This window comes from Haliaeetus leucocephalus, unplaced genomic scaffold, assembly GCF_000737465.1.
Source record: "Haliaeetus leucocephalus isolate CR32 unplaced genomic scaffold, Haliaeetus_leucocephalus-4.0 Scaffold451, whole genome shotgun sequence".
Taxonomy (NCBI): Eukaryota; Metazoa; Chordata; class Aves; order Accipitriformes; family Accipitridae; genus Haliaeetus; species Haliaeetus leucocephalus.
The window spans coordinates 5,119,115-5,146,309 of NW_010972887.1; the positions used below are offsets into that span (position 1 = coordinate 5,119,115).

Here is a 27,195-nt window from a genome sequence, read left to right on the forward strand (position 1 = left end):
AGAGACCACAGGCTGATGTGGACTAGTACTATGAAAAATGATTAGCTCATTAATTCCAGGCACTGTATTCATTTCAAACCCATCATATAGCCTTAATTTTGCAAACAGATGCACTAATGCAGATCTGAACACCACCGAGATTAGCAATTCTCTTCACATGCAGAGAAGAGAGGGAGACGAATGCAGGAGAGAACTGGTGGAGAACTACAAAACATAGTGCTAAGGTCCGCTCTGATGATGAAGATAAGTGACAGAACTGACACACGTACAGTTCAACACAAAACAAATTTGGTAAGGACTGTAGTTAATCTGATTGTTCTTACTAAAAGGAAAAGAAAATAAAATATCAATAACAGAGTGAATTAAAAAAACACAATCAAATACTACCACCAAGTTTTTTAGGGCTCTTAGATATCTGAAGTATGGAAAGCTCTCTAAAATACAACAATAAATGAAAAAAACCTGAATAAAATTGGAAGAAGACAAAAAAAAATACACCTATACATTACATCTAGGATAAGAGAGTCCTCTAAAAGTAAAATAGTCACAATGAATGGTGAACAAAAAAAACCCAAAACCCAAATCCTATTTGTGTTTGTTTGTTTGTTTTTAAATTTAATTTTCTATTCTAGTAAATATATAATTAGGAAAATAGGTTAAACAACCTGCGCTTACTCAGCAGAAATGACCACATCTTACAACAGCTATCTGGATAGTCTAAAGCACAATCTCTAAGAAGAATTCTTCACTTTGACATGCACTTCGAAGATTTATAATCAAATTTGTGATTTGAATATTCCTGAACCAGATGGTCAGAGAGTTTGAGATCCCTTCAGAGCTATTCTTTGAAGCCCTTCTCTCCTTAAAAGGATTTTTCAAAATCTTAGGTACAATCTTAAGTTCCAGTCTTGAGTTTTTAGAAGGCTGTTATTAACACCACCATTGCACTCCTCAGTGCTGTGGTTTATAAGCTGATCCGTGGACAGCTCTTCTGTGAAAGATGAAGAAAATTGCATTATTTTTTTTTATTGCATGCTATTTTGCAGTCTGTTCACATGAGAATGTGTAAGTGGATGAATACCTCGTTCAGAAGATAACAGCGTTCCACAAATTGAAAAGCTGATTGAGAAATAACGCTGTAATGCCAAGGACTAATTCAGTATGATGGGTTCAGGTCTTTTTAAATTTTTTTGTCCTAATTGCAAAAAAGGGCAGCAATTTATTTCCAGTAAGTCAGGAAATATTTTGTTATTTTTAAGAACTAACATACCTATGATAGTTGACAGCAAATGTGATAAGCAGGTGTCTCTTTAATTCATTGTTAATATTGTCCCAGTAGCAAGGAATCATTTTCAAGCTTTATGTAGCACTACTTTGCCAGAGAAAATGAAGCATTTTACATTTGTTCTTCTGATGCGCTGTTTTTATAACATCCACACGTTATACTTAGTCTATAAAATTGCACATCTTTAAAAACTTTGCATAGATAGAAATATTGCAACTCATACTGAATATATATATATAATAGGAGTGAGAAACATAAAAGTGCTTCAGTATGAGTTGCAATATTTAATGCCTTAAGACTATTTTCAACAGCAAGCCCCAAAATACTTCTGAAGGCTCGTGGAACAGTTTGCCGAGACAGACGCTACTGTTTTGCTAAAACGCTGTCAAATACTTACTGTGAAGATACTGAGCAATGTTTATCATCCACTCATCTGTTAACTTCCCAGCTTTTGTTATCTTGGTACACTTCAGCTGACTTGAAAGATCTCTTGATTCAATCCAACAAATTGTGTCTTCTTTGTAGCTGTAGTCTAGTGTCAAAATTGCAGATCCTTTTACAGGAGTTCGGGCAGACATTTTGCTTCCATTAAGGTATAAGACCTCAATTGTTTCAGAGCTTGCAATCAGAAGAAGAGGAGGTCTATCAGCAGGCTCTAAAAACAAAGCGAAGAGAATTTAAAGGGTTAAGAGAGTGCGTATATCATATTTATCTTCTCACTTTTAATGTAGTTTTTAATGTTCCTACCTGCATGTTTTAGGAGATATAATAAATTGGTTTTGTTTTTATTTTTGTAACTGTCATATATTCCAAATTACTAGTCTATTTTATCCTGCTGTTCTAATGGTTCACATCATTAAAGAAAATTAATTACCCTAGCCCCACAGCTTCTGTTTAATTCCAAGTATCATTATTGCAACATTTTTCATGCCTAAGTCATAAAATGAAATACAACTTATGCAAATTATTTCTATCCAGATTACTGGCATTTCTAAAAGAATGAAGGCCAGGAAAACTTGCAGACTTACGAGTACACACGAAATGGTAAGGTACTTTTCATATTAGAGTCTGTAAAGTAAGACAAAAACTGCGGAGTGGATGGTGCCATAAAAAATTAAAACCAACCTAACAAAAAACTCAATGCAGTGAAACCTTGCTACATCGTACAGATGATGGGCCTAATACCGTGCATTATAAAGGAGAAAGCATCATGCAATGGAGTTTCCTGACAGCCAAAAGGGAACAAAGAATGCCTAGTTTTCCAATAGGTTACCGTTAATGTCACAGTAAACAAACAAACCAAAAATACGAAGAAGCAATTCATGTGAAGATATTACATGCAACTTAAAAGTGTTGTCACGTTCACCTGAATCACTTTGCCTAGAAATCCTGCTAGTAATTTATAAAAATACTTGAGCAATGTGTGAATAATGAAGGAAACAATAAAACCCCAATAGTGAAGAATATGTATCTTAAAATACAAAATGTTCCAGTTCAGCTTAAAACTTTAAAATGTTACGTTATCCACACAGAGGGACAAACAACTCTCATTGAGACAAATTATTTTTAGCATGAGGATGAGTGCTATTGGGCACAAAAGCAGCTGTTCTTGCTCTGGGTGTATCTTTAATTGCATTACTGTCTCAAACATCCAGGGCTGGTTTGCAGTTATGCATCTGACTTACCCAACTGCAAATGAATATGATGAGGAGTCTGTTATACATGGTGCCACTGCTGACATTGAGTGACATCTTGTTCTAGATCTAGACTAGTACTTTAAAGTGAAATAAGGTCCCAGTTAATCCAGAATTGTCAGGGGGACACCTGTATCAAAACCATATGCCAGTAGTTTCCCTCATTTTTTCTGGGAAGAACTCCTTCATTAGAAACAGTGGGTAACATCGCTTTGCTTCAATTTATTATAAAGAACTGCTGTTGACATAAAATATTATGTGAATTGGCTGGGAAAAACCATCAGACATGTATGTGTTTAAGATAGAGGACAGAGAAACTGCTTCCTGAAAAATCCCCTGCCTATTAGAATTTGTTCAGCATTTGGAGTCCTGCTCCAACCGAGACTGAGCTGATGCAGGACCTTCCGAGAAGATTCCCTGAGAGAGGAAGATATGGTGACCCTAAAAATTGCTTCAGGTTTAACTGGAATAACAATGGTCTCTAATTTTGCAATGAAGTATGTTCACGTGAAAGACTTTTTTTGTTGTTGTTGTCTTTTGCAACATGGTCAACAGCACTACAACATGTCTATTCGTCCTGTTCATTTGTTAAATTAAATAAAGTTGTCAGGTGAGCAAACTTTTGGATGTTGTACTTAAAAAAATTATCCTAAACCATAGCAACTCACACTGCAGTTGCAAGCATATGTGAAAAATATTTGTGTTGCCAAGAGCTCTCACCCCAATGTAATCTGCTTGTATTCAAAGGAATAAATCAATGTTTAAGTGCCATATTGACAAGTAGTACTTTCGGTCAACATTCTACCTAATAAAGTTTTCAAAATTTTACCAAGCAATTCCAGCTGTCTAAATGGAGAAAATAATTGCATAAATAAAAGGATTTGACAAATAATACTTCATCAGCAAGTCTAATTAAAGAGAAAAAAATGTTTCAGTGAATACAGTGCTTAGTGGTCTCACTCAAATCCACAGAAGTAGGCATTAAATTCTGTTCTTTGGTACTATCTGTTTTTATTTGAACATCTCGTTTGATGATTTTTTTTTTAATTTTTTATTTTATTTTGTCATGTAAAAAACTTCTTTTCTATATAGGATCAGCATGTATTCTTTCTAAAGTGGATTTCATTTACTCTCTTCCTATTGTTCCTCATTCCATAATGTATATTCTACCTTGTAACATACTTTTCCCTCCCCAATAAATCCCACACTGACATCTGCAAAACCACACTGCTGTAGCATTACTTCCCGAACTTACTGACTCTCCTCATTCGCCTCACATTCACTTCCACCAATACATCAGTCTTACCCGTGCATAAGAATTTTCTAAAAATTTCAGAAGATACCTAACAACTGAAGGGACTGAACTTATTTGTGAAACAACCCCTTGCGGTGTAAGCCACAAGTGAAGCTCCCTAGTCTTGCTTTTTCCAAAAGAGAAGGCAGTGGGGTTCTTATTAAGCAATTTTATTTGAAATCTGCCGGGTGGGTCCATTTGCAGTCAACAGGTGGCTGGTGTACGTAAATCTCTCTTCCCCCTCTTTCTTATCAACTTCTGCTACTCATCAGAAGAGAGCCAGACTTAAGAGCTTCTGTCTCCATCACCCATTCACCCCAGAGACTTCCCAGACTGGTACAAAAGGTATGTTTCCATCAGCATCGTGCTAATTTGGGGGATTTTTTTTTTTTTTTTCATCTAGCAGCTCTCTGCTCAGCTTCTCCCTTCCCACAAAATAATACCACTGCCTAATTCTGGGTTCAATCACACCTTTCCCAACCAGCAGCAGGGAGAAAAATCCTTTATTAACAGTTTTGCTCTTACACTTTGTGTTAAGTAAGGCACTTCCACTCTCTGCAATCTATAAAGCCTTCAAGAGAAGGCAGCTACACAGGAGCTGTTTGTAGTTACAAAGCCAGCATGGCCGTTCAATTGTCCCAGGTTGCAATAGAGAACCATATCCCGTCTTGCACTATTTTGAACTGACCTACTGACAACTGTAACAAGGATTTAATACCTCACTAAACTCTGAGAAAGGCTGTATTTTAATATTAACGTCTAAGACATAAGGGAATTCTGAAAAAGAATTAGCGTCAAACCTCCTGAGCAGCAGCTGTAATCAAACCTGGCTGCAGACAAAGGAATCGTAAGGACTCGTGGCACTGCTAAGAGCTTCTGCTCAGCAGGCACTATTAAACATTAAAAATACATCTGTGTTCTGGCAGAACTTCTCCAGAAACTAGATTACTGAGCTTGAAATTATTTTTTTCAAGCAGCCCATACATGAAATAATTCAACGGATTGAATCAGTTAATCATGTTTTTTCACAGTAGGGTAGGTACCCTGCTTATTTCAGCGTTGCTCAGATAAAGGCTGATTTCATAATTACTTATTAAAAAAAAAAAAAAAGAGTAAAATTATTTTAATGATAAAACTATACAAAAATATTGAAAGTTCCTACAAAAAATATTTAAAGCATCTTACTGTATTGTATAATGCAGATGAAAACCAAAAAAGAAGATTAAAAAAAAAAATGTCTTCTCCCTCACGAAAACTGCTTGTCTGTTTCTCAAGAGCAGAATCTACAAAGCTTAAAAGTTTAGTGGACAGATCTAGGATGAGTTACAGCGAGCTGACAGCAACTTTTCAAATAACTGGACTTCATGTGTGTTATTTTTTCACAAGGTTGTTTTTTTTTTTTTTTTTTCCCCCATTTTATAGGAAAGATAAGAAGTAAAGAGCTCTCTAATCCAGGAAAGTTTTATGATTCAGCCCTCTTGACTAAAATGAAAGCATCTTCCTTTGAATTATGTTTAAGATAGAGTAGTGGAAAAGATGAAAGACTTGCATTTCCCCCCTCCCGATCTTGTCTAAAATACAGATCAATAAGTGATGTCACAACAAATCAGAAACTAAGGCATTTTGCACTGCCAACAGTCCTACTTCTCCTCTGGAAGAAAAGCTTCAGAAATGCCAGCAATTTTTTTTTTTTTTCTTCCCCCGCTACAATGACATGAAAAGGATAAAAACAAAAATTCAGTGTTTACAAGCAGCTTAAAAACCCTTCTCCTGAGGTATGCATTGTAAATTATAAGCACTTTGCTCTTAGCAATACCTGTATTGTATAAAACTCTGAAAAATATTTAGTGGCCTTGAATAAAATGCAGTCCGATTCTATTTTGGAATTAATTTTTGATGTTTATCCACAATATACCCCACAAATGGGCTGCTTTATTTCTAAAGCTTCAAAACTTAGTTCTGTGATATTTTACAAGAAAACTGTGTTGTGAATCAATTTAAGAGTGATGAATCTTTTCTAAATACCAGAAAAAGCTTTTTGCTTTAATCATTATCAGTTCATCCTGCTTTATCTACATGACAAATGTTTCTTATCACATGGCATTTCTCTCTAGATAGGCTATGCAGATATACCAGGAACTTTTGGAAGAAAGATAATTTTTTTTTCCTCAGCTAAAGATTTCCAATTCTGTAATTTTGTTTCCTTAAATATTCTTTTCATCAAATTCAGGCCTTGCGATATAGGCATACAAACTTGGTAAACAAAGAAGTTCTAAAACTCTGTTCAGCAAAGCTATGTTTTGTTTCATTTTCCCCTCGGAAGAAGTCATTAACTGCTGCTTTATTCATAAAAGAAAGTGTGGTTAAAAAGTCTGGAAAAAACCATGGTGTGCCCCCAGCTGTTTTGATACCCATTTTAACATCCTTCCCAAAGGTACGGTGCAGCTAAAAGTTTCCGGCTCCAAAGCTATTTAAATGAGCTGAGGAAGAAAATGCAGAATTTAATGAGGGATAAACCTTACCACCTTCACAGCCAAGCATTTGGCTGCCTGAAGGGTAAGAAAAAAAGTAGCTTCTGTGAACTTCTTTGCTAATTGTACCGTACCACACGCGGGAAGACGGCTGCGCAGGGATGGGCTCCAAGGCTGTGCAAGAGCTGCTGGGGATCTCCAGTGGCCACCGCACTGGAACAGGGCTCCTCCGGACCAGTGCCCACCAACACGTGTCACCCGGTCGGCACCTTCGGTACCTGGGGTCTCCACTGTGTCCCCTGCTTCTTTACTCGTAAATATTCAGAAACCTCCCACTCAATTTACAGAGACAACCGAGATGTGGCAAAGGGCTGATAGTTTGGTGTTGCATATTGTGCCATATCTGGGATCTCAACCTGGATAGCAATTCATATTCTTAGCAGATCTGCTGTTATTAACATGGAAAGTTTTACATAATGCCTAACCTAACCTAAACCTCTACTGCTGCTTCTTATCTTTCATACCTTTTACACACAGAACAGAATATTCCTTAGCTCATTTTCTTTATCTATTTGACAACTACTTTTGTCAAATGTAGACAAAGCCGATAGCTTGCTCTCTTCATCCTTATTTCCTTCAGGCTTTTTAAGGAAAAAAAAATTGATATTTTTTCTAAGTGCTCTTTTTTTTTTCCCTTAGACACCTTTTTTTCCTGAATTCTGTTCTACTGATCCACACCTGCCTTGCGTGGTGCCCCTTACTGGATGTCCTATCCCAGCTGAAGACCTCCCAGTATTGAGTAAGTAGCAGGATTACTTCATACATCTTGGAAGTAATAATCCTACTTATACATATCAAGATAGTACCTCTACCCCTGCGCAATGGGATGACGTGGACTCATTTCCAACTTGTGATCCGTTACACATTTTAGATACTTTCCACCAGCCTTGCTTTTGTCCCTGCTCGAACCTTATCCTAGGAGGCCGAAACTTGTGAAAAGCAGCTTGTATGATCAGTGAGGCTACAAATGTAACAGTAAGGGTGTAGGAAAGTGACCTGCCGGCAAGTGGAAACTTCTCTATTTTCCACACAGTAAACTGGGCCCAGTGAAGCAACATAAGCTATTACAAGTCACTGCAGCTCTTGCAGAGCTCTGCGATAAAAGCACCTCCATTACTGTTCCTGGCATCTTTTTGACGTCTGTGACCTATGATGTATTTGCCCAAATATTCATCATATTGATAATTTAATCCAGCATTAATTCAAAGAAAAGTTGTGTTTACACAAAAAAAACAATGTAATGAGCAACACTCATTTCTTTGCAGCACCGTGATTTTGATTCGTACTGTCCTGCAGTGATTTCTCTGATTAATGAGTAGTGATTCCTTTCTGAAAATAACAGAAAAAGTGAAAACTACTGTAAAATAAACATGATCAAGTATTAAAAAATACAGAGGAGTAGTTCTCCTCTGTTAATCTGATTCATTTCATCAAGACCACCAAGACACTGGCAGCTCACTACAACACTCAGTTGTTACACAGTCTGCTGGATCTAAGAAGGGAAACTCAAAGGCTCATCTCAAGCCCAGTACTGGCACCATGAGGATTTCCTGATCTAGAATTGTGTTATTGATTTTCATGTAGTGGAGGAAGAATATTAAAATATTTTTACTTTGTATGGACTTTCTTATCTCACAGTACTTCGCTGTTGATTTTTAAAAAATTGCTCAGCTATGTTGTGTGGATCAATACAAAACTTGGTACAAGCAGTAAAAAACTCTGTAACTCTTACTGGTGCTCAAGTCAGAACATATTTAGCAATGTTCTTCATGTGAGGAAGCCTCAAAAAAAACAGTAGACCTTCCTATTTTCTGATGACAAAATAACTACAAAAAAGGAAGACTCAAAATATATATAACAAACACAGCTTTATACTTGGGTGTTGAATCATTGTGGATGTCGAATAATTGCTTAAGGAACTTTGGGTTTTTTTTAATATAAAAGCATTGTTAATTCAATATGCTGAGTAAGAAAATACTGTGTACAATATCACTTCATTAAACACAATTCACTAATTTCCTCAAATACCCAGGCCACTATTACTAATGAAAACATGCACCAAGCAACGAAAAGCCTAGTGTGAATATGTATATCATGAAATTCACCTCTTGGGATATTGCAAGGACAGGGCAATCTCATGTCTTTTTTTAACCTAAGGATACAATTACCTCACAATCATTTCCTCTGTCTTCTCACTATCTCCGTTGTCTTCCCAGAGTAAACAGCCTGTTTTTTTTTGTGGGAGGTAAATCTTTGATTTATTTATGAGCAGGGAACCTGGGAACTGTTCTTGGCTGAATTGAGTATTTCACTTTAATTAATAATAACCATATAATAACTTCAAATATTTCCCTTGGAGTATTGTCATAATACGTGAAAAGTTTTTCTAGGGTTGTAGTGTGGCTCTTTGTAGTAGAGTGAAGGAAAGTCCATCTCTTCTGTGTTTGTCTATCTTTTCATACATATCCTCTACATCGGACCAAAACACAAAATATTTTCATTAAGGTAAAAAGATGTTAAAACTTACCATTTTTGGCCTTGCAGGATTTGTTATCAGGCTGAAGTACATAACCCTCCACACAGCTGCAAGTGTATGATCCATCTGTATTTACACACATCTGGCTACAGCTTCCGTACATATTGCATTCATTCAAATCTAAAGGGACATTAATGAGATCTTGTTTAAGGATTACAAAAAAAAAGAAGTTCAACAAAAAATCAGAATTATAAGAGGAAAGTTTAAGTCATTAAGTCACTATGGTATGATGCTTTATGTTTTCCCCTTCTCAAGCCATGACCTTATCATGGATGTTGGCTGTTGAAATCACTCCAGTAAGCAAACAGAAGGCTAGGAGTTTTCAAGTTCAATAGCTATTAATTTTGAAAGATAAAACCTTCATTTTTCAAGTAGTGTCCAATGTCTACATCATGTTAGGAAGACATTTGTGTTCTTGTTCATACTAGAGACCACTAGTTATCACGGTTGATGAATGAAGCAACATTTCAAGAGAGGAAATAATTTATTATCCATCTCAACCTATTTATGCTGGCAATGTCTTATAGTTCCTTAAATGAACTGTCACAACTTCTACATTAAACCATCATCCACTACACCAAAAACTATATATTTCTCTAATAAATATAAAGAACAATTTTCTCAACTAGGGTATATAGGCATAATACCATAAAATCAAGATATGCTATTTAACAGTGGCTGAGGGTTTAAGTAATAAATTGACATTTTAAAAAACTGCTGTTAAAATTATTTCTTCAGTTATATTTTTAATCACAAAACATGACAACCATGGAGCAAAAGAACTTATAATAAATTACATTTATGAAGAATCTGGCTTAGCACTATTACTTGGAGAGAGGAGTGACTGGTAGTGAGCATATACATAAGGCAACAGAACTCCAATATGATTATAAAAAGAGAAAAAATAAAACAAGAAACAAATACCTGGATAGAGAACTAAGAAGTCATATATTTCAAAAATGGAAAAGAACACCCATTTCAGTCTACAATTAATTATGCCGAAATAACATTCCCAGCTAAATTGTATGATCTCAGAGTGTTCATTCATCAAATTCTAATCTAGGTGTGACTTTATGGGCACGAGGCGAAACGCTACAAGTTTTACAGGGTCTCCTGGTAGCGAGGTCCGGAGAGCAGCTCGCACAAACGAGCGGTAAGCTTGGCTGAGCAGGGGGAAACACTCCTCACCTCCTCCAGTCTGGCTGAAGACGCTTTCCTTCCAGTAACTGAAGACTACCTACTGCTGGGGCGCAGGCACAAGAGCACCAAAGCAGCAGCAGGGAGGTCCTGATACCCGGGTCTTGCTGTTACAGCGTATTTCGTGTTTACCTGTGCAGCTTCTTCCATCACGGCTTGTTTCATATCCATCTCCACAGTAACACCTGGTGCCATTCCTGGTAATGGCACATTTGTACTGGCAATTCATCTGCTGGCATTTGGGTAGCATTTCTGTAAATTATATTAGTTAGAGCAAAATGTCACTAAATGTTTTTATTATTCCTAAATCGCAAATTTTAGAAACTTTTATATATAGGTAAGTGCATGTCTCAGGAAGGAAACACCACTATCATTTATGTTAGCTGGGTTTGGAAATCTGACACATACATTGCAAAACACTTGCCTTGAAAATTGCATTTCAGCAAGTTAATAAATAGAAATCAGCATTTTATTTCTATCAAAAGGTGCTAACAAGTTTATTATCGAGGTGTACTGTTGCTCTGCTTAGACATCCATTTTTTGCACATCAGTCATTTTCAGTCAAAGCAACAATTTGGAAAAAAAAAAAAAACCACAAACCCAAACACAAAAGCTCGAACAGTTAGATTATAGTTATAAAAAACAGCCAAGGTTATGAGAAAGGTTTCAACGTCTATGTCTTTCCTATTCCTCATATCAATTGATTTTCTATCTTTTTAAAGCTTGTTTTGATTTATTGATACACATATAACCTTCACAGCAATCAATGGGAATACGTTCTAGCTCAATATTTTAACATTGGACACGTAATGCTGGATAAACAGTGGCCATTATATACGTCATTAGTACTGAAGTCCTTCATAGAATCTATCGCTTAAATACATACATCAGCACAAGGCATGATGCTAGCAACCAGAAGAAATATTGTAGAAATATACACTGTAGTGTTTTCCAGCATGAAACAGCATGAAAACAAACAAAAAAACCTCAAACACTTCCCAGCCCCAAGCTGTATGACATGTATCAATAATTGTGCTGATCAAAAAAAATAGTGTTTTAATGAACAACAACATTTTTCCCTCCAGGAAAGTAAGAAAAGGATTGAGGAAAACAGCTTAAAGAGTTGATCTGAAGATATTTTTCAAACCTATATGCAGATGGATCAGAAAATAATCTGCACATGGACAGAGAAAGGTTCTGGTACAGGGTTGGCTTTAAGTAACTGGGTATGTCCTAACAAAAAAGAGAAATCTGTATTTTAATATCTGGGCACTTTTATTCCATCTGATCATTATTCATCAAGTTCTACTTGGGAGTAGAATGAAAATGCATATGAAAAGGAGTCTGCCTCAGCATCTGAGCCCTGGGGCTTCAATTCTGGAATGTCTGCCGGTGTCAAAATAAAGCTGCAATTTTGGGAGAAAAGTGGATGTGGCTGGCACCCAAACTTAGTACTTACTATAATGCAACTATTCTAAAAACAAAGAGGTTTCACACAATTATCTCAGGGCATTCCCTAGAATTCTGTAATCCACACAATCTACAGACTGACTAGAGGCTGATAAACCACCCACTGTCTAAATCTGCCCATTTTCCAAGTGGTTTGTGGGTTATTTCTCTACCTTTTGTGCCCTTGTGAATAGGAAGATAATACATTTTTTGGCTGTAGCTTGTTTTGTTGGTTTCTTGTCCCTAGTCCAGTCCTTAAATCTATTACACCTTTCCAAGAACAAGTCCCACGCAGAATGCAAACCAGGAAACTTCCCTAAAGGTAACATGAAATGGAACTGCACGCCGGGGCGTGGAGCTGGAACCAAGGCTGATTAGGTAGTATGTGTTTATTTAGTATTTCTATCTGAACAAAATCGACATATAAATTTCATTTTCTAAGCAAACATGGATCAACCATCCTTTACAACCTATAATTTTCTCCCTCAAATATTTGTCTGATGCTGTACAGCCAGGAGCTTTTACCAGATGATAACTATTTGACTCACAAACAGGACTTGGCTAGTTTGTACTTTTTCCATAGCGGGTGCAGACAGCCAGCAGCTTAAACCAGAATAGTAGGACTTGTACACAGCCAGTAAAGGCTGCTGGAGAACAGCAACGATAAATTGGCAAGTGAGATCCATTAAGGGAAAATTAATAAAAACAGTCTATCTGCTCGTATGTTTCACAAACACTGTTCCATTTAATTGATTTTAAATCATTGCAGTATCACGTGGGTGGCTTTTAACAACAAAACAGTTGCATTTTCCTTAGAGTAAGTATAACCGAAGTGCTGTGGATAGACCATTTCTGCCAAAAATATTTCTTGTCACACATCTCAACCTTCATTCTTTCCGCACTGTTCTATTTCTCATGCTGTCTCTCACAACTTCATTGGTGTCATCATCCCATCTGCTACGCTTTTAGAAAGGGCTTCTCTGAGGAAGTAGTCTACTTATACTTCCTTCCCTTACACAAGTCCCTACATTCACTTTATTGTTAATACTGTCTGATCCTATTGATCAATTGATGAATTAATTTCAAATTTATTTTCTCAAAGGACATGTTTCATGGTCCACTGTCAATAATGGTTTCAGACAGCTAAAACTGGACCAGTGAGAAAAACAAAATATCTTCTGTCATTTTAGCCAGCTAGGAAAAGAAGCAACCCATCATTTCCCTCCACGTTTTACACTAAAACTACTTTTACCAGTTTCCCTGGAGGGAGAAGGCTGGCCAGGCAGCCAGCCTGGAATTCTTCAAGCACACCAGGTTTTCCCACAAACACATTTAAGAAGCACTGTTGACTGCCATATGTTTCTGACTTCAGACTAACATTTTCCCCCCACTAAATCATCCATCAGATTATTACAACAGTAATTTGCCTCCATTCACAGCTCCAGTGAAAAGCTTTCTTATTGCCTGTGTGAGAGACACCTTCATGCCCCAGAACATTTTTGCTCTATTGCTGATCTGTTAAACCTGCCAGGGGAATCCACAAGCAGAAAAGCAAAAAAAAAAAAACGACAACAACGTCAAGGGTAAGGAAATATATCTTCTATTTTACTAGTTCTTTTGTTTTCTTCATTTTAAGTAACTGATCCTGAAAACCTTTGGAAGAAAATGGAGTTTGTTTGCCTCTGGAAATGTTTGAAGTATTGAAGGACATGCTGTGGAAGACATTGTACACATTTATGGTTTGGTTAGATTTGTAACAGGTTTCTTGGAAAGAGGTGAGGAGGCAAAGAAAAATCATGAAGCAGCGAACACTGACATTTTTAATGCTCCAGATAGGAAATTTAAAGAGAGAAAAGTCAGGGATGCTCATTTCTTGTTCTTTGCTGCCTTGCTTTTGTATCAGAGTAAAATTCTGCACCCACTTTGGTCTCCCTTTCTCCATGTGAATTGGTTTACAAAGTACATAGGCAGTGAAGAACGAGCATCACTGAGCTCTCCACTTTCATCACAGTTACAGAAACCTCTGAATTTGTCAAAGCATGGTATTTCTGCTGCAAGATTTAAAGGAAGAAGCTGCACTGAGGGAAAGCAAAAGGACAGAGCTTTATAGCTCGCAAGGAGACCCACAATTCAAGACCTGGAGCTGCAGAGCAAGCCGTGAGATTTGCAGAAATACAGGGTAGCAGAAGTAGTTGTGAGTGCCTTTAGGATGATCTATTTTCTCCAAGCCCAGGGAGTACTGACAATTCATCCAGCTCTGATTTAGGTCATTTTGTTCAGTGTTTTCTTTCTTCCACAGGAGACATGAAGGGCAGCAATCTTTCTTCCCTACATCCCTGTAAACGAGCCTCTCTAAAGTTGTGCTCCAGGTCTACCACAAAAGCCACCCTGCTTTCTCAAAGACACCCGTGTCAATCCTATGCTTCCTGACTTTCATATTCCTCTAACTCCCAGGTATGTAGTCCCATAGGAGAGTAGTCAATCAGGCAAAGATGCTGCTGATCTCATCTCCCCGAAAGCGATACACCTCTGACAATGACTCAGAGGAGCTGTAAGCTTCTTGGACAAACTGCTCCCACAGGACTTCATATTAATAAAATCCTGGTTTCATTTATTCCTTCGGTGTTCAAGGAAATACACTGCTTATCATAGTTCATCCAAGATGAATGATATAAGGAACTAACATCTCTTGAATGGCTTTTTGATCAAAGGATTAACCAATTGATCTGACTAACCGTTTTGTCAGTTCCTCCTGAGCTGACACGAGGTTCACAATACGTTCACACCAGGTTCTCAAGCTTAGATGTTTTGGCTGTTTCTGTTCACAAGAAAAGCAGTTCAGCTTGCAGTTTCTTAATACTGAAAACTTTTTTGGCTCTTGGGGATTGTCGAGCAATAGAGCAGATTTACAAAGATACCTCAGTTATCTCAGTAAAAGCTTTGCCTTTCCTGAGAGGATGAAAGAGGACTAGATTCACACCCAGTGAAATGCATTTAGATGCCCTTATTCCTGAGCCACTTGGATGATATAAAGGCCTTTTGGCTGTAGTGCATTCCCAATTATGTTTCATAAGTACATCTGTAATATAGAAATCCTCTACTGCTCTTTTTGTAATGACAATATATGCTGGAGAGCATAGGCAACTTTACAGTACTCTGTAAATTAAAATTTACTGATTACATAATGTTGATAATCATCAATGATACAGAGCTGGAGTAAATAAGAGCAATTGGCTCAAGTTTACCAGTTCGAAGTGCAAGATAATATGCCTAGGGAATAATAGCAGAGCTTCTGCTGTCAGTTTGGGACTTCACAATTTGAAACGACAAAGGATCCTCATCAAATACTTCATCAGAGAAGGACTAAGCGCTACCAGTGCAACGTTGCCTGGGAAAAAGGGAACTGCATCTCTGAGAGCATTGGGATAAGTATTTCCCATAGAGAAAGTGTTGATATCAAGGCCCAGGGTGCTCGTGAGTCCTTTTCTTCTAGGAGGCAGCTGTTCGTGGTTGTGCCCACCCTGATGGATATCTGGAGGATAAACTCACATTCGTGCAGGATCAGAGAATGGCCTCAGGGATTAGCAGGGGAACGGAGAGCTGCAATCTGAGGGGACACTACAAGTTTTTGTGTTGATTAGTGCCAGGAGATGAAAATGAAGAGGAATTATGGCTGCTGTCTATGAATATATCAGAGGATCAACAGCGGGGAAAGAGACAATTTAAGCTAAAGGGCTATTGGCAGAAGTACAAATGGCTATAAATTGCCCATTAATAAATTCTGGCTGAAAATGAGAAGGTTCTTAGCTATTACTGTAATCAGGTTCTGGAACTCCTCTTTGAATGGGAACAGCAGGGACAGAAAATAAATAAATGCTTTTGACATGGATCATGATAGGTTTGTGAAAGACAGCATATGGAAAGGCCCCTGAAATACCAGAAACTGCATTCATGACCCAGGAGGTTCCTTCTACTACTACATTCCTCAAGCAACACTCTATCTTATGCTAAAACATCATTTTTCATTATGGAACTAAGCTGAATCCTTTTTTCCTTGTCTCTGGAACATACCCAAAGGAAAACTTAGGGGAGCTTGTTACTGAACTAGTCTTCTAATTGTACTCCATACATATTCTTTTTTCTCTTAAATATTCGTATTCTTTTTGGCAGCTTTGTGTTTCATGAATTTACTTGATCTTATCACTGTGTTGTTCATTCAGTTTTTGTGATTCAATATTCATACACTGATGTCTAGACTATTCTTATCACCCATATGCCGTAAGCCTTATTTTTCTTTTCTAGTTTGTTTTCCGCATTTTTGAAGTACAATTCTTTTAGAGATTAGACTCTTTAATGTAATCTACCCTAAGTTTTTTGTTTGTTTGTTATTGTTGATGTTATACACACAATATAAACCTCTACACTTTGCTTCTCCGGCAGAAAAAGGTAGCTTGATTGATAGAATTCAATTGCTGGATTGAAATAAGGCAGCACGTTTTTATCTTACATTTGTTGGCCATTTTATTAGTTTTGACTATAGCACCATAAAAAAACCTCAAACCCCTGAACTTTGTCACACACCTCAGCCCATATCTCTGTTATGATAGATACGCCACTGAAAAAGAAATATGGAAATCAGAGATTAGATTCATAACCTTATAGTCCCGCTATGGGTGACCTCAAAGTTCAGCAGAGAAGCTGAAGGAGTCAAATTTCAAAAAACATGCAATATATGGCAGATATATCCCATTATACTCAAACCAGGGGGAGAGAAGGGGAACAAAACCTTAGGCTAGAAAAAAAAGATTCCTGTTTGCCCTTAGAAAAGTGCTTAGATGAACATGTCCCCCACCTGTTTTGTGTTTCCCATGGCTAGCCCAGGTCAAGCTGCAGCCTCTGCGTCCGGGCACCATCTGAGTCACTGCTGCTTCCTGACTCATGGTCAGGAGCCTTGGGTAAACCGGGGACTAAAGCTGGTTTTTACTACTTCCTAAAATAAACCACCCATTCAGAAAAAAAAAGAAAAAAAAAAAAAAGCGCTAAAATTCAGAAGCGTTAAAGACTGAGACCTTTACAGTTAGGGCCTGCAAGCCAGCCTCCAGCTGCCTAGCCCCAGAGATCCATTAGGCAGTACAGGGTTTCTGTATAATGCACAGACAGGGTAACAATAACCCAGAATGACAACTGACAAACCCTGCATCCTGAACGGACTATAGCAAGTTAAAGCAAATTGGAAGTCCTGGGTATAACTGCAATCCTTTTCCTTCATATAGCTTAGATGTCTAAGTCTGGACTGCCGTTAGGTAACTCCATTTGCTTAAAATCCAGAGTGCAGAACCTTTTCCTAAGGCTAGAGTGTTACAGTAATATTTCTAGGACATAAGCAGAGAAATGATGCTTGAGAATGGTGCTCTGTCCTGGGTACCAGGCTGCTCCTGCATTTTCCATAAAATAGTTACTGGATAAAACATATTAACAGATTGCTGTATTTCCAGCCTTTGCCATTACTATAATCATCAGGCAACAGTCATACTCCAATGTGCATTCTCTGAGCCCACAAAACTCCCTTTTTCCAAACAGAATTGATTCAATACAAGACCATCTTACATGGTGTAAGACGTAGTGACCGGTGCGTGCTATGGGGGAACGGTTGGTGGGGTATGAGGTGTGAATACCCCGAGGCTGAAGGCACACCTGGGCAATCCCGGGTCCCTCCTCCAGAGCAAGTGCTATAACGACAACGCTGTCACGTAAAAGCTGAGCACCAGCTTTTGTCACATTAGTTATCATTCATAAGAAAAAAGTTGTCTTAACTATACTGTATCAGAGCTCATCCCCATCAGTAGGTGTCTCCACGTTGGGAAACCTTGGTCCGTAACACCAAGCGATGCAGAAAATTTTACTTGAAATAGGGAAGGTGTCTGCTCAGGGTAAGCACTTCTGAGCATGGTGGCACACAGATTGTACTTCATAAATTCTACCTGATGTATCTCAACCCTCTATTGGATCTTTCTACACATCACTGTCTATGTGTTGGCAATCAGTTGCTGAACACCTTAATATATTATTTTAAATAGACATTACAATGTATTTGTCTACTTTATGTTTACAAGAAAATTACACATCTTGTTTAATGCACTTGTCAGTCTGCTCAAAACCAGAAGTGTCTTACTGTGATTACTGTTCAGTGAAAATGGGCACATTTTACTAAGTAACTTCATGCTGGTTGTGAGTAACAAGATACTATTTTTAAAAGACAGATTTCTTCTTTCTTGTTTTTTTGGTTGTTTTTTGTTTTGGTTTGGTTTGGGTTTTTTTGTCATTTCCAACGTAATGAAGTCAGAAAGAAGGAAGAGTGTTGCAGGAAGAACAAAGCTTAAATAAGTAAATCAGATCTTCCGAATCCATACCCCAGTCAGCACTCCTATTCAGATGCGAGTACATCCATCTTCAAAATATTACCTAATAGTATCTCCCTACCATGTTCACGGATAAAATTATTTTTCAAGGATGTACTATTGAAATTTCTTCCTGCCTAAATCTTGACCTACAATATTTGGCTGAGCTTCAAAACAATTTGTTTTATGTCGTGTTCTTCAACCATAGCATCACAAAACACTTAAAAAGATGAGATCAGCAGGTAGTAGGCATGTAGTAAAATATTAGCTTCACCAGTGGAAATGGCTCATTATTTTGACCTTTTGCTGTTTTAGTTATACCTTGGCTGCCATACACAAGCACAAGCATAAGCTAAAGAGAATTTCACATAGGAAAATTTAAACTGGGTAAGTGATTTCATGACTAAAGAGAAGAGAGTCATTTATCTGGTTATTAACCTGGATACAAGATATAGATTTAAAAGAACAGATAGCCTCTATATGAGAAGAATACACATATTTTTTTAAGTTTATATAAATCAGTTTATAGTTTTAGGTATTTTCACAGTATTGAATACATACTGAAGCAGGTTCACTGAGTTACAGCGCAACACCATTAAATTAGGTGTGTCTAATAAGATATGAAGCCTGACAATACTGAACATGTTCATTAATAAGCCAAAGATGAAACTAGTGGCTAATAAAGTTTGTGAATAGTGATAAAGACTGGTAGAATGGATAAACTATAGAGAGGACTGGCAGTCAACAAGAGTGGCCCACGTGGGCTTCTTAGTAGACTGGACATAGTCATATAAAATGCATTTACAGAGTTAGCTCACAATTTCTCAGCCCTATAAAAGTAAACTGCATTTCAGTGCCTGAGGAATGCTTGGAGAGAAAAAACTGTCACCTGGTGGCAGAAGCAGAGTGCGCTCTGGTGTGAAAAAAGTTCAGTAATGTTTCGGGAGGTAAAGGATGTTAGGAAGCCTCTCAAGGGGAACTCTGGAAATCTAAATATGGCTGAGGAGTCTGGCTCTGATGAGGCAGGTCCCCTCTCCTGGGTTGTCCCTTCACTAAGACTTGTCCTTTATTATTCCCGTTCCAGAGGTATGAACCTTATTCTCCTCCCACCAAAAAAGTCTTTCTAGGATTTTCATCTGAGCATAAGAAAACACTTTCTCATTGTGAGGGTGGTTGAACACTGGAACAGGTTGCCCAGAGAGGTAGTGGAGCCTCCATCGCTGGAGATATCCAAAACCCGACTGGACATGGTGCTGGGCAACTTGATTGAGGTTGCTTTCAGCAGAGGGTTCATCAGCTAGATGGTCTCCAGAGGTCCCTGCCAACCTCAGGGAATCTGTGGACCCTACAGGCTGTCCTTTCTTTGCAAAGACTTGCTACCACTGCTTCACCTTGTGGCAGCCTGAAATGTACAACAGGGAAGGGGCACGATTAAATACCATCTGCAGAGGGCAGGTGGCAATGGGAAGAGAATACGGTCAAGATGGAGAGCTGGCAAAGAGCTTTCTCTTTCTCTCCCTTCTCCTGCAGGCGAGATGGTGGTGGGAAGGCAGAACGGGCAGTGATTGCTCCCTGTGGAAGATGCTTTCGCCTCCCTCTCCCACATCTCTTCTAATCCCTAACTTCCCTCCAGCAGCGACAGCTGCACAGAGCTGGCAGGGCACAGGAGGCTGTTCATCCTTGCACAGTAAATCTCCATTTCTTTAGGCACAGCATACAACATGTCACCTTCGTGACTTTTGCACTAGTCAGCTATCTACTTAGGCAATAAATAGAGCCAGCTCTTGTATCTTAATTCAACAAAAAGCAAAGTCACACGCTAGGGAATAGGAAATGCATGCTATATGCACCAAATGAAGGAAAAAAGGGATTGAAATTTCATAACTGATAGGCACACAAATGTAAACTCCCATAAGATGTTGCTATAGGCTATCGTACAAGTGCTGTTGTAAGACTCATTGGTTGGACTCGATGATCTTGAAGGTCTTTTCCAACCTAAATGATTCTATGATTCTATTCTATGATTCTGTGACTCTGTACAGTTAACCTTTGGATGTGAAAAGTAGCAAGCAGTTGTGCAGGAGAAATAACAAACTGACAAGACCGATATGGCACACTCATTTAGCCCTTGCATTCATAATTTTTAAAACTGAAAGCAGTTGGAAGGTTTGGACATCATAATGGGCTGTACAAGTGTTCCTCATGTGCTTTAGTGTGAGGTCAACCAAATTAATTACAGACACTTTGGTCTGAAAAAGTAAAGTTAGAGATTTTAGAAGAGGTAATACATAAGCTTTCTCTCTGATGAAGCAACATCTTCCACTTCAGCTTCTTAAATATCACTTACTTGGACCATCAAGTATTTCAATGACCTTGTTCACTCTCATATACTCAGCCTTATTCTGCTGATGATATTTTTTAATGTCCTCAAACATACTGCTGTTGAATCTTTGCAACTCTCGTGGTTTAACCCCAGCCAGCAACTAAGCACCACGCAGCCGCTCACTCACTCCCCCCCCATCCAGTGGGATGGGGGAGAAAATCGGGAAAAGAAGTAAAACTCCTGGGTTGAGATAAGAACGATTTAATAGAACAGAAAAAAAGAAACTAATAATGATAATGATAACACTAATAAAATGACAACAGTAGTAATAAAAAGATTGAAATGTACAAATGATGCGCAGGGCAATTGCTCACCACCCGCCGACCGACACCCAGCCAGTCCCCAAGCGGCGAATCCCTGCCCCCCCTTCCCAGTTCCTAAACTAGATGGGACGTCACATGGGATGGAATACACTGTTGGCCAGTTTGGGTCAGGTGCCCTGGCTGGGCATGAGAAGCTGAAAAATCCTTGACTGTAGTCTAAACACTACTGAGCAACAACTGAAAACATCAGTGTTATCAACATTCTTCACATACTGAACTCAAAACACAGCACGGTACCAGCTACTAGGAAGACAGTTAACTACATCCCAGCTGAAACCAGGACAGCAACATTCATTTTTTAATAACGCTTTATACTTTTGGCTTTATTGTTTTTAAAAATATATACATATGTGCACACATACCTACATGTCAGTAACTTCAAACATTTACTGAATGCATTTTAAGAAGTCATCTCAGAAGTAATATTTATTTTTTTTTAATACAACAACCTCCAACTAAAACTACCGAGTGATTTTCAGAGTGTTCTGGAAACATAAATTAATAATTGAAGCCCCACAGTGTTCTGCTGTAATAGTCACCCACTACATAAGCAGTGTAAGTTCACTAGTGCTGCGCACTCCTGTATACGATTCCACTTAGCTCATCTAGCCACTGGATAACAAGGACTTCTAAGTGGAAGAAGCGTCTGTGACTGTAGTTTTATACATGTTTTCCAGCTCTAATGGGAAGCCAGCTCACAGTATGTCATCATCACTGTTCAATGTCTCTTAAAACAGACTCTTGTAGATGACTGAAACATCTAACTTCCTCACGCAGATCTTATTCAAAAACAATTGTATTAAAGTCCATCTACATTAAGCAATACAAAGTTCATATTAATTTGTTGTATAGCATCATATAACCATATTAATTCATACAAGAAAAATCCCCTTTATTAAAATGTACTTCAGTACCAAAATCATACTACATATCTTAACACTTTTTATAGTCCAGAAAGCAATTCTGATGAGAGTTTCCTATAAACTTAAGGGAAATATTTATGTTTTGAAATATTATTGATTGAGAAGCCACAGAATAGAATGGAAATGTCTTTATTAAGGCTTTAAACTAAAACTTTATAACACCTCATCAGTGAAGACTCATGACTGGCACCATTGTTGCCAAATTAATGTCTGTTGCCATTTTACACTAATCAGAGTTTTATCATAAAATAGACCAGAATATGACTCTGAAGGTTTTTAACTGATGCTTTAGTTACAATTATGGGAGTGCCTCCAAACCAGTAACCTTTCCCCCTGCTTCGTGAACCTAAAGCAGCAGCTACACAGCAACACCTCCACATGTCTCAGAAAGAAGTGACCTCTGCAGTAGCTCTGAACAACTTGGGGTTGTCCTGGTTTCGGCTGGGATAGAGTTAATTTTCTTCCTAGTAGCTGGTATAGTGTTATGGTTTGGGTTCAGTATGAGAAGAATGTTGATGACTCACTGATGTTTTCAGTTGTTTCTAAGCAGTGTTTAGACTAAGTCAGGGATTTTTCAGCTTTCATGCCCAGCCAGCAAGAAGGCTGGAGGGGCACAAGAAGTTGGGAGGGGACACAGTCAGGACAGCTGACCCAAACTGGCCAACGGGGTATTCCAGACCATGGGACGTCATGCCCAGTATATAAACTGGAGGGAGTTGCCCTGGGGGGATCGCTGCTCGGGAACTAACTGGGAATCTGTCGGCGAGTGGTGAGCAATTGCACTGTGCTTCACTTGCTTTGTACATTCCAATCCTTTTATTATTATTGTCATTTTATTATTGTTATTATTATCATTATTAGTTTCTTCCTTTCTGTTCTATTAAACTGTTCTTATCTCAACCCGTGAGTTTTACCTTCTTCCTTCTGATTCCCTCCCTCATCCCACTGGGTGGGGGGAAGTGAGTGAGTGGCTGCGTGGTGCTTAGTTGCTGGCTGAGCACCACAAGAGGTCTAAAGAGCAGCACTTGCGCTGGTCCAAGACTGATTTAGATCCAGTGACCAAGGGAAGACACTAGAAAGCAGGAAAACCTCTCCTATACTTAAATAACAGCAACTGATACTACGTGCTACATCACAGGACCAGATCATTACAGGAATTTTCAGTTAACCAACCTCAGTCAGTTTGCTTGTACGAAATGTTTCACATGAAATTGTTAATACTGTAATTTTCAGTACTGCTATTTCTATCTAATGAAACCATTAGAAAGTGTTTCTCTGAGTCTTAGTGGCTGCTAGGCTTGGACCTTGCACCACCTCTACAGGCATTAACATTTCAACCACTCAGTAAGTTCAAAGAAAGTTATATTTTTTTCTGTTTTCTATGCCTTGGGAGCCCCATACAAAGTCACTGTTAAGTCACACGAATCTTCTTAGGTTTCGATTGGCTCGCCTTTGCCCACATTATAGAAACAGCATCATTAATGGTCATGAATGCCTATCGATTCTCCCCAAATCAGGCAGAGTTAAGTGCCTGATACTCCTCAGCATCTTTTAGCCTTCCAGCCATCACTGATCACTTTTTGATTACCTGTGGTGAGATGCAGGCAGACGGTGCTAGACTAGTTCATATAGTATTTTACAGGGACACAATTTACAAAAGCATAATCTATATGGATAACAAAGATGTGTCTTGAAGACCGTGTTATACATTTATGCTGTGGGGTACTTAGTATGCTTGTTCTGCTGGGTACCCAGCTTAAGAAAAAAGACTAAATATCCATTAAGCAATACCTTTTAAGAGGACTTACTTTTCCTATTATCTAACTACAGCGTACTGGCTTTAAGTGACCAAGTTTCATCAGCAAATAAACTGTGCAAATGAGATCTCCTGCAAGTCAGTAGCATGGGTTAGAAAAAATGTCAGCATGGTTGTTTTTCAAAGATAATTCAAGAAATGCAAAAAATACCACTGTTCAGGACTGATAATATCCCAGGTTATTCTGCATACATGTACCTTTGAACAGTGGAGCCCAAGAGCTCTGAGATCAGGCATCACAAACATATGCCCAGTTCATGTTTTATTATGCACTAAATCCATCTGGACAAGAGCAGATATTCTGCTACTGCCTCCCACATCTCTGGTCTATCTTCACAGTAAATTGCTGCTTAGTCTTTCATTATATTATAAATCAGAATAAAAATATTTAAAAATATCAAGCCTCTATTAAAAATAAAATCAGTGAGTCTGAGAACACAAACTACTGTGAAAAGGTGGTATTTACAAGCGCTCCCTCGCACTATGAGTCCCAGATTTGGGAGAAGGTGCATGCAAGGAGTAAAGGGCTATTAGTTGGCACTTTAATTCACTACTCCAAGAAGATGGGAAGGCAGTGTTGCCAGACTGGCTCTTACATGAGCAAAGCAGGATCCAAAGGACATTTCACACAAGCTTTAATCATGTTGGGTTGTATTGTGCATGGTCACAAGTGCTCTGTGGAGCATAGGAGCTGTGATGTGTAGAAGCCCCTAGGCAATCTGACAATGTAAAGCAAGGAATTTGTGTGTTTTCAGATATTGATATACGCCATATACGTTCAATGGCCCAGAAAGTTCAGTTGATAATCTCTACTGTGCCTCAAGCAGATACAGCCTGGCAGTTGCAATGCCATGTTCCCCTTATATGGCACACCGAGATGTCTTGGTCCTCTTCTGGAATGACAGTTTGCAGAGACAAATGACAACTTTAGCCTCTGCCTTTGTTCTGTTGCCTCAACTAGTGCTGCAGATATAACGGTGCAATAGAGCTGGGAAGGGTGTGGGAGTTTTAAAACATTCCAGAGAGGCCAAAAGATTATTACTTCTCTTTTCCTGATACTGGGGGAGGGGGGGGGGGGGAAAAAAAGAAAAAAAAAAAAGCTAGCATCTTTATTTACTTTGCTCGGTTCTCAGTTATGTGGAAAAACATAATTAAATCATTTTGAAATCATAAAAGACACCTATAATAGCTTTTTCCAACGTCCAATTTCATGGCTCTTCATGGAAGTACTACCTCAGAAATTGCTTCTCTTCATGAATACAACTTCGCTTTACAGATAAAATCCTCAAAAAATTGCCAAGCAGAAACCTCAGGCTCACAAGGCAGTGCCTTTCTGGAAACTCAGCCAAGGACTTGGAATCAATTACATAAAGGGATTGAATAACAACGGATCCCAGAGAACCAAACATGCAATTCAGTAACTGAACCTTTATTACATGAACAGCTAAACCCAGTGAAGGATAAGAGAAAGGACTTGAAGCTAGAAGACAATTAAAAACTGGTAGCAAGGAAAAATTATACTGGAGAAATAAAATTCTTATTCAATTGTTAATGTTTTTCTCTGGGAGACAGACATATATACTTCTGAACTATGGCAAGGGCTAGAATAAGTGATACATTTTTTCACAAGCAGCATTTACAGTGTCTGCCAGCAAAAGAGGCTGAATGTTCAAATTTTTCTCTGCAGCAAGCAGGGTTGGATTGCAAGTTGGCTTCTGGAGTGTGTTTGCCCCATTGGAGGTGGACAATTCATGACAAATTCCACTTAGACTTGTATATTGCTGCTGGTGTCTGGAAAGACTCACAATTGCCAATTCTCAAAATACTGTTGCAAGTGGTTTTCTTAACAGCTCCCTTACCAGACTGTTATGAATTTGAGTCTTGTCTCATACGTGTATGTTAGTGCGTATAAATGCAGACATTCAGAGACGCTAGAAAATATGAACCTTCAAATCCCAAAGCCTAGAAAATCACTGTGATTCAAACCTACTCTCCTCATGTCTGGGAGGAGATCCCCAATTGTATGTTTGGTGATTTGCCATCATCTCACCTTGCATCCAGCTAGGATTGTTTAGCGGTAACTTTTCTGGAAGAAATAAATAATACTTAGAGCACCAGCTGAAAATATGATCAGCAATAACACTGTGAAGTATAGTAACATTTGCTGCCATTTTACCATGACTCATCTTTCCTCATTGCTTTTCTTGTATTTTACCCAACTAATGAGACTTTAGCCTTTGGCAATGTGTAATTGATTCAGTGTTGCTGAGTTTGAAAGCAACAGAAGCACAAGAATTGCTTTTCATTCATTGCTTCATTTAGTTTTAAGTCAGTGATCTACCCAGTGCAGCAGCTCCACTGCTCAAAACTGTGCATCTTTATTGTCCATACATGCTATTGTCACAGGCACAAATAGTACTTAGGAAAACTTAATTTCGGACCACTCAGTGGATAAGGAATTGGCTGGATGGTCACACTCAAAGAGTTGTGGTCAACGGCTCAATGTCCAAGTGGAGACCACTGACGAGTGGTGTTCCTCAGGGGTCGGTATTGGGACCAGTGATGTTTAACATCTTTGTCAGCAGCACAGACAGTGGGATTGAGTGCACCCTCAGCCAGTTTGCCGACGACACCAAGCTGTGTGGTGCAATCGACACGCTGGAGGGAAGGGATGCCATCCTGAGGGACCTTGACAGGCTGGAGAGGTGGACCCGTGTGAACCTCATGAAGTTCAACAAGGCCAAGTGCAAGGTCCTGCACATGGGTCAGGGCAATCCCAAGCGCAAATACAGGGTGGGCGATGGGTGGATTGAGAGCAGCCCTGAGGAGAAGGACTTGGGGGTGTTGGTTGACAAGAAGCTCAACATGACCCAGCAATACGTGCTCGCAGCCCAGAAAGCCAACTGTATCCTGGGCTGCATCCAAAGAAGCGTGACCAGCAGGTCGAGGGAGGCGATTCTCCCCCTCAACTCCACTCTGGTGAGACCCCACCTGGAGTACTGCCATCAGCTATGGGGCTCCCAACATAGGAAGGACATGGACCTGTTGGAGCGAGTCCAGAAGAGGGCCATGAAGATGATCAGAGGGCTGGAGCACCTCTCCTATGAAGACAGGCTGAGAGACTCGGGGCTGTTCAGCCTGGAGAAGAGAAGGCTCTGGGTAGACCTTATAGCAGCCTTCTGGTACTTAAAGGGGGCCTACAGGAAAGCTGGAGAAGGACTCTTTACAAGGGCAGGTAGTGATAGGACAAGGGGTAACAGTTTTAAACTGAAAGAGGGAAGATTTAGATTAGATGTGAGGAAGAAGTTCTCCACTGTGAGGGTGGTGAGGCACTGCAACGAGTTGCCCAGAGAAGTTGTGGCTGCC

The 27,195-nt window shown here is 38.9% G+C and overlaps 1 protein-coding gene across 1 annotated transcript in view; it reads right to left on the minus strand.

Annotated features, from left to right (window-relative positions):
* LRP1B (low density lipoprotein receptor-related protein 1B) overlaps positions 1-27,195 on the minus strand; it is a 582,545-nt gene that overhangs the window by 364,002 nt on the left and 191,348 nt on the right. The window contains exons 4-6 of the mRNA XM_010575228.1: positions 10,670-10,789; positions 9,332-9,460; positions 1,683-1,940 (exon numbers count right to left, since the gene is read on the minus strand). Coding sequence (XP_010573530.1) covers positions 1,683-1,940; positions 9,332-9,460; positions 10,670-10,789 — 507 coding nt within the window. The remainder of the gene's footprint in view (positions 1-1,682; positions 1,941-9,331; positions 9,461-10,669; positions 10,790-27,195) is intronic.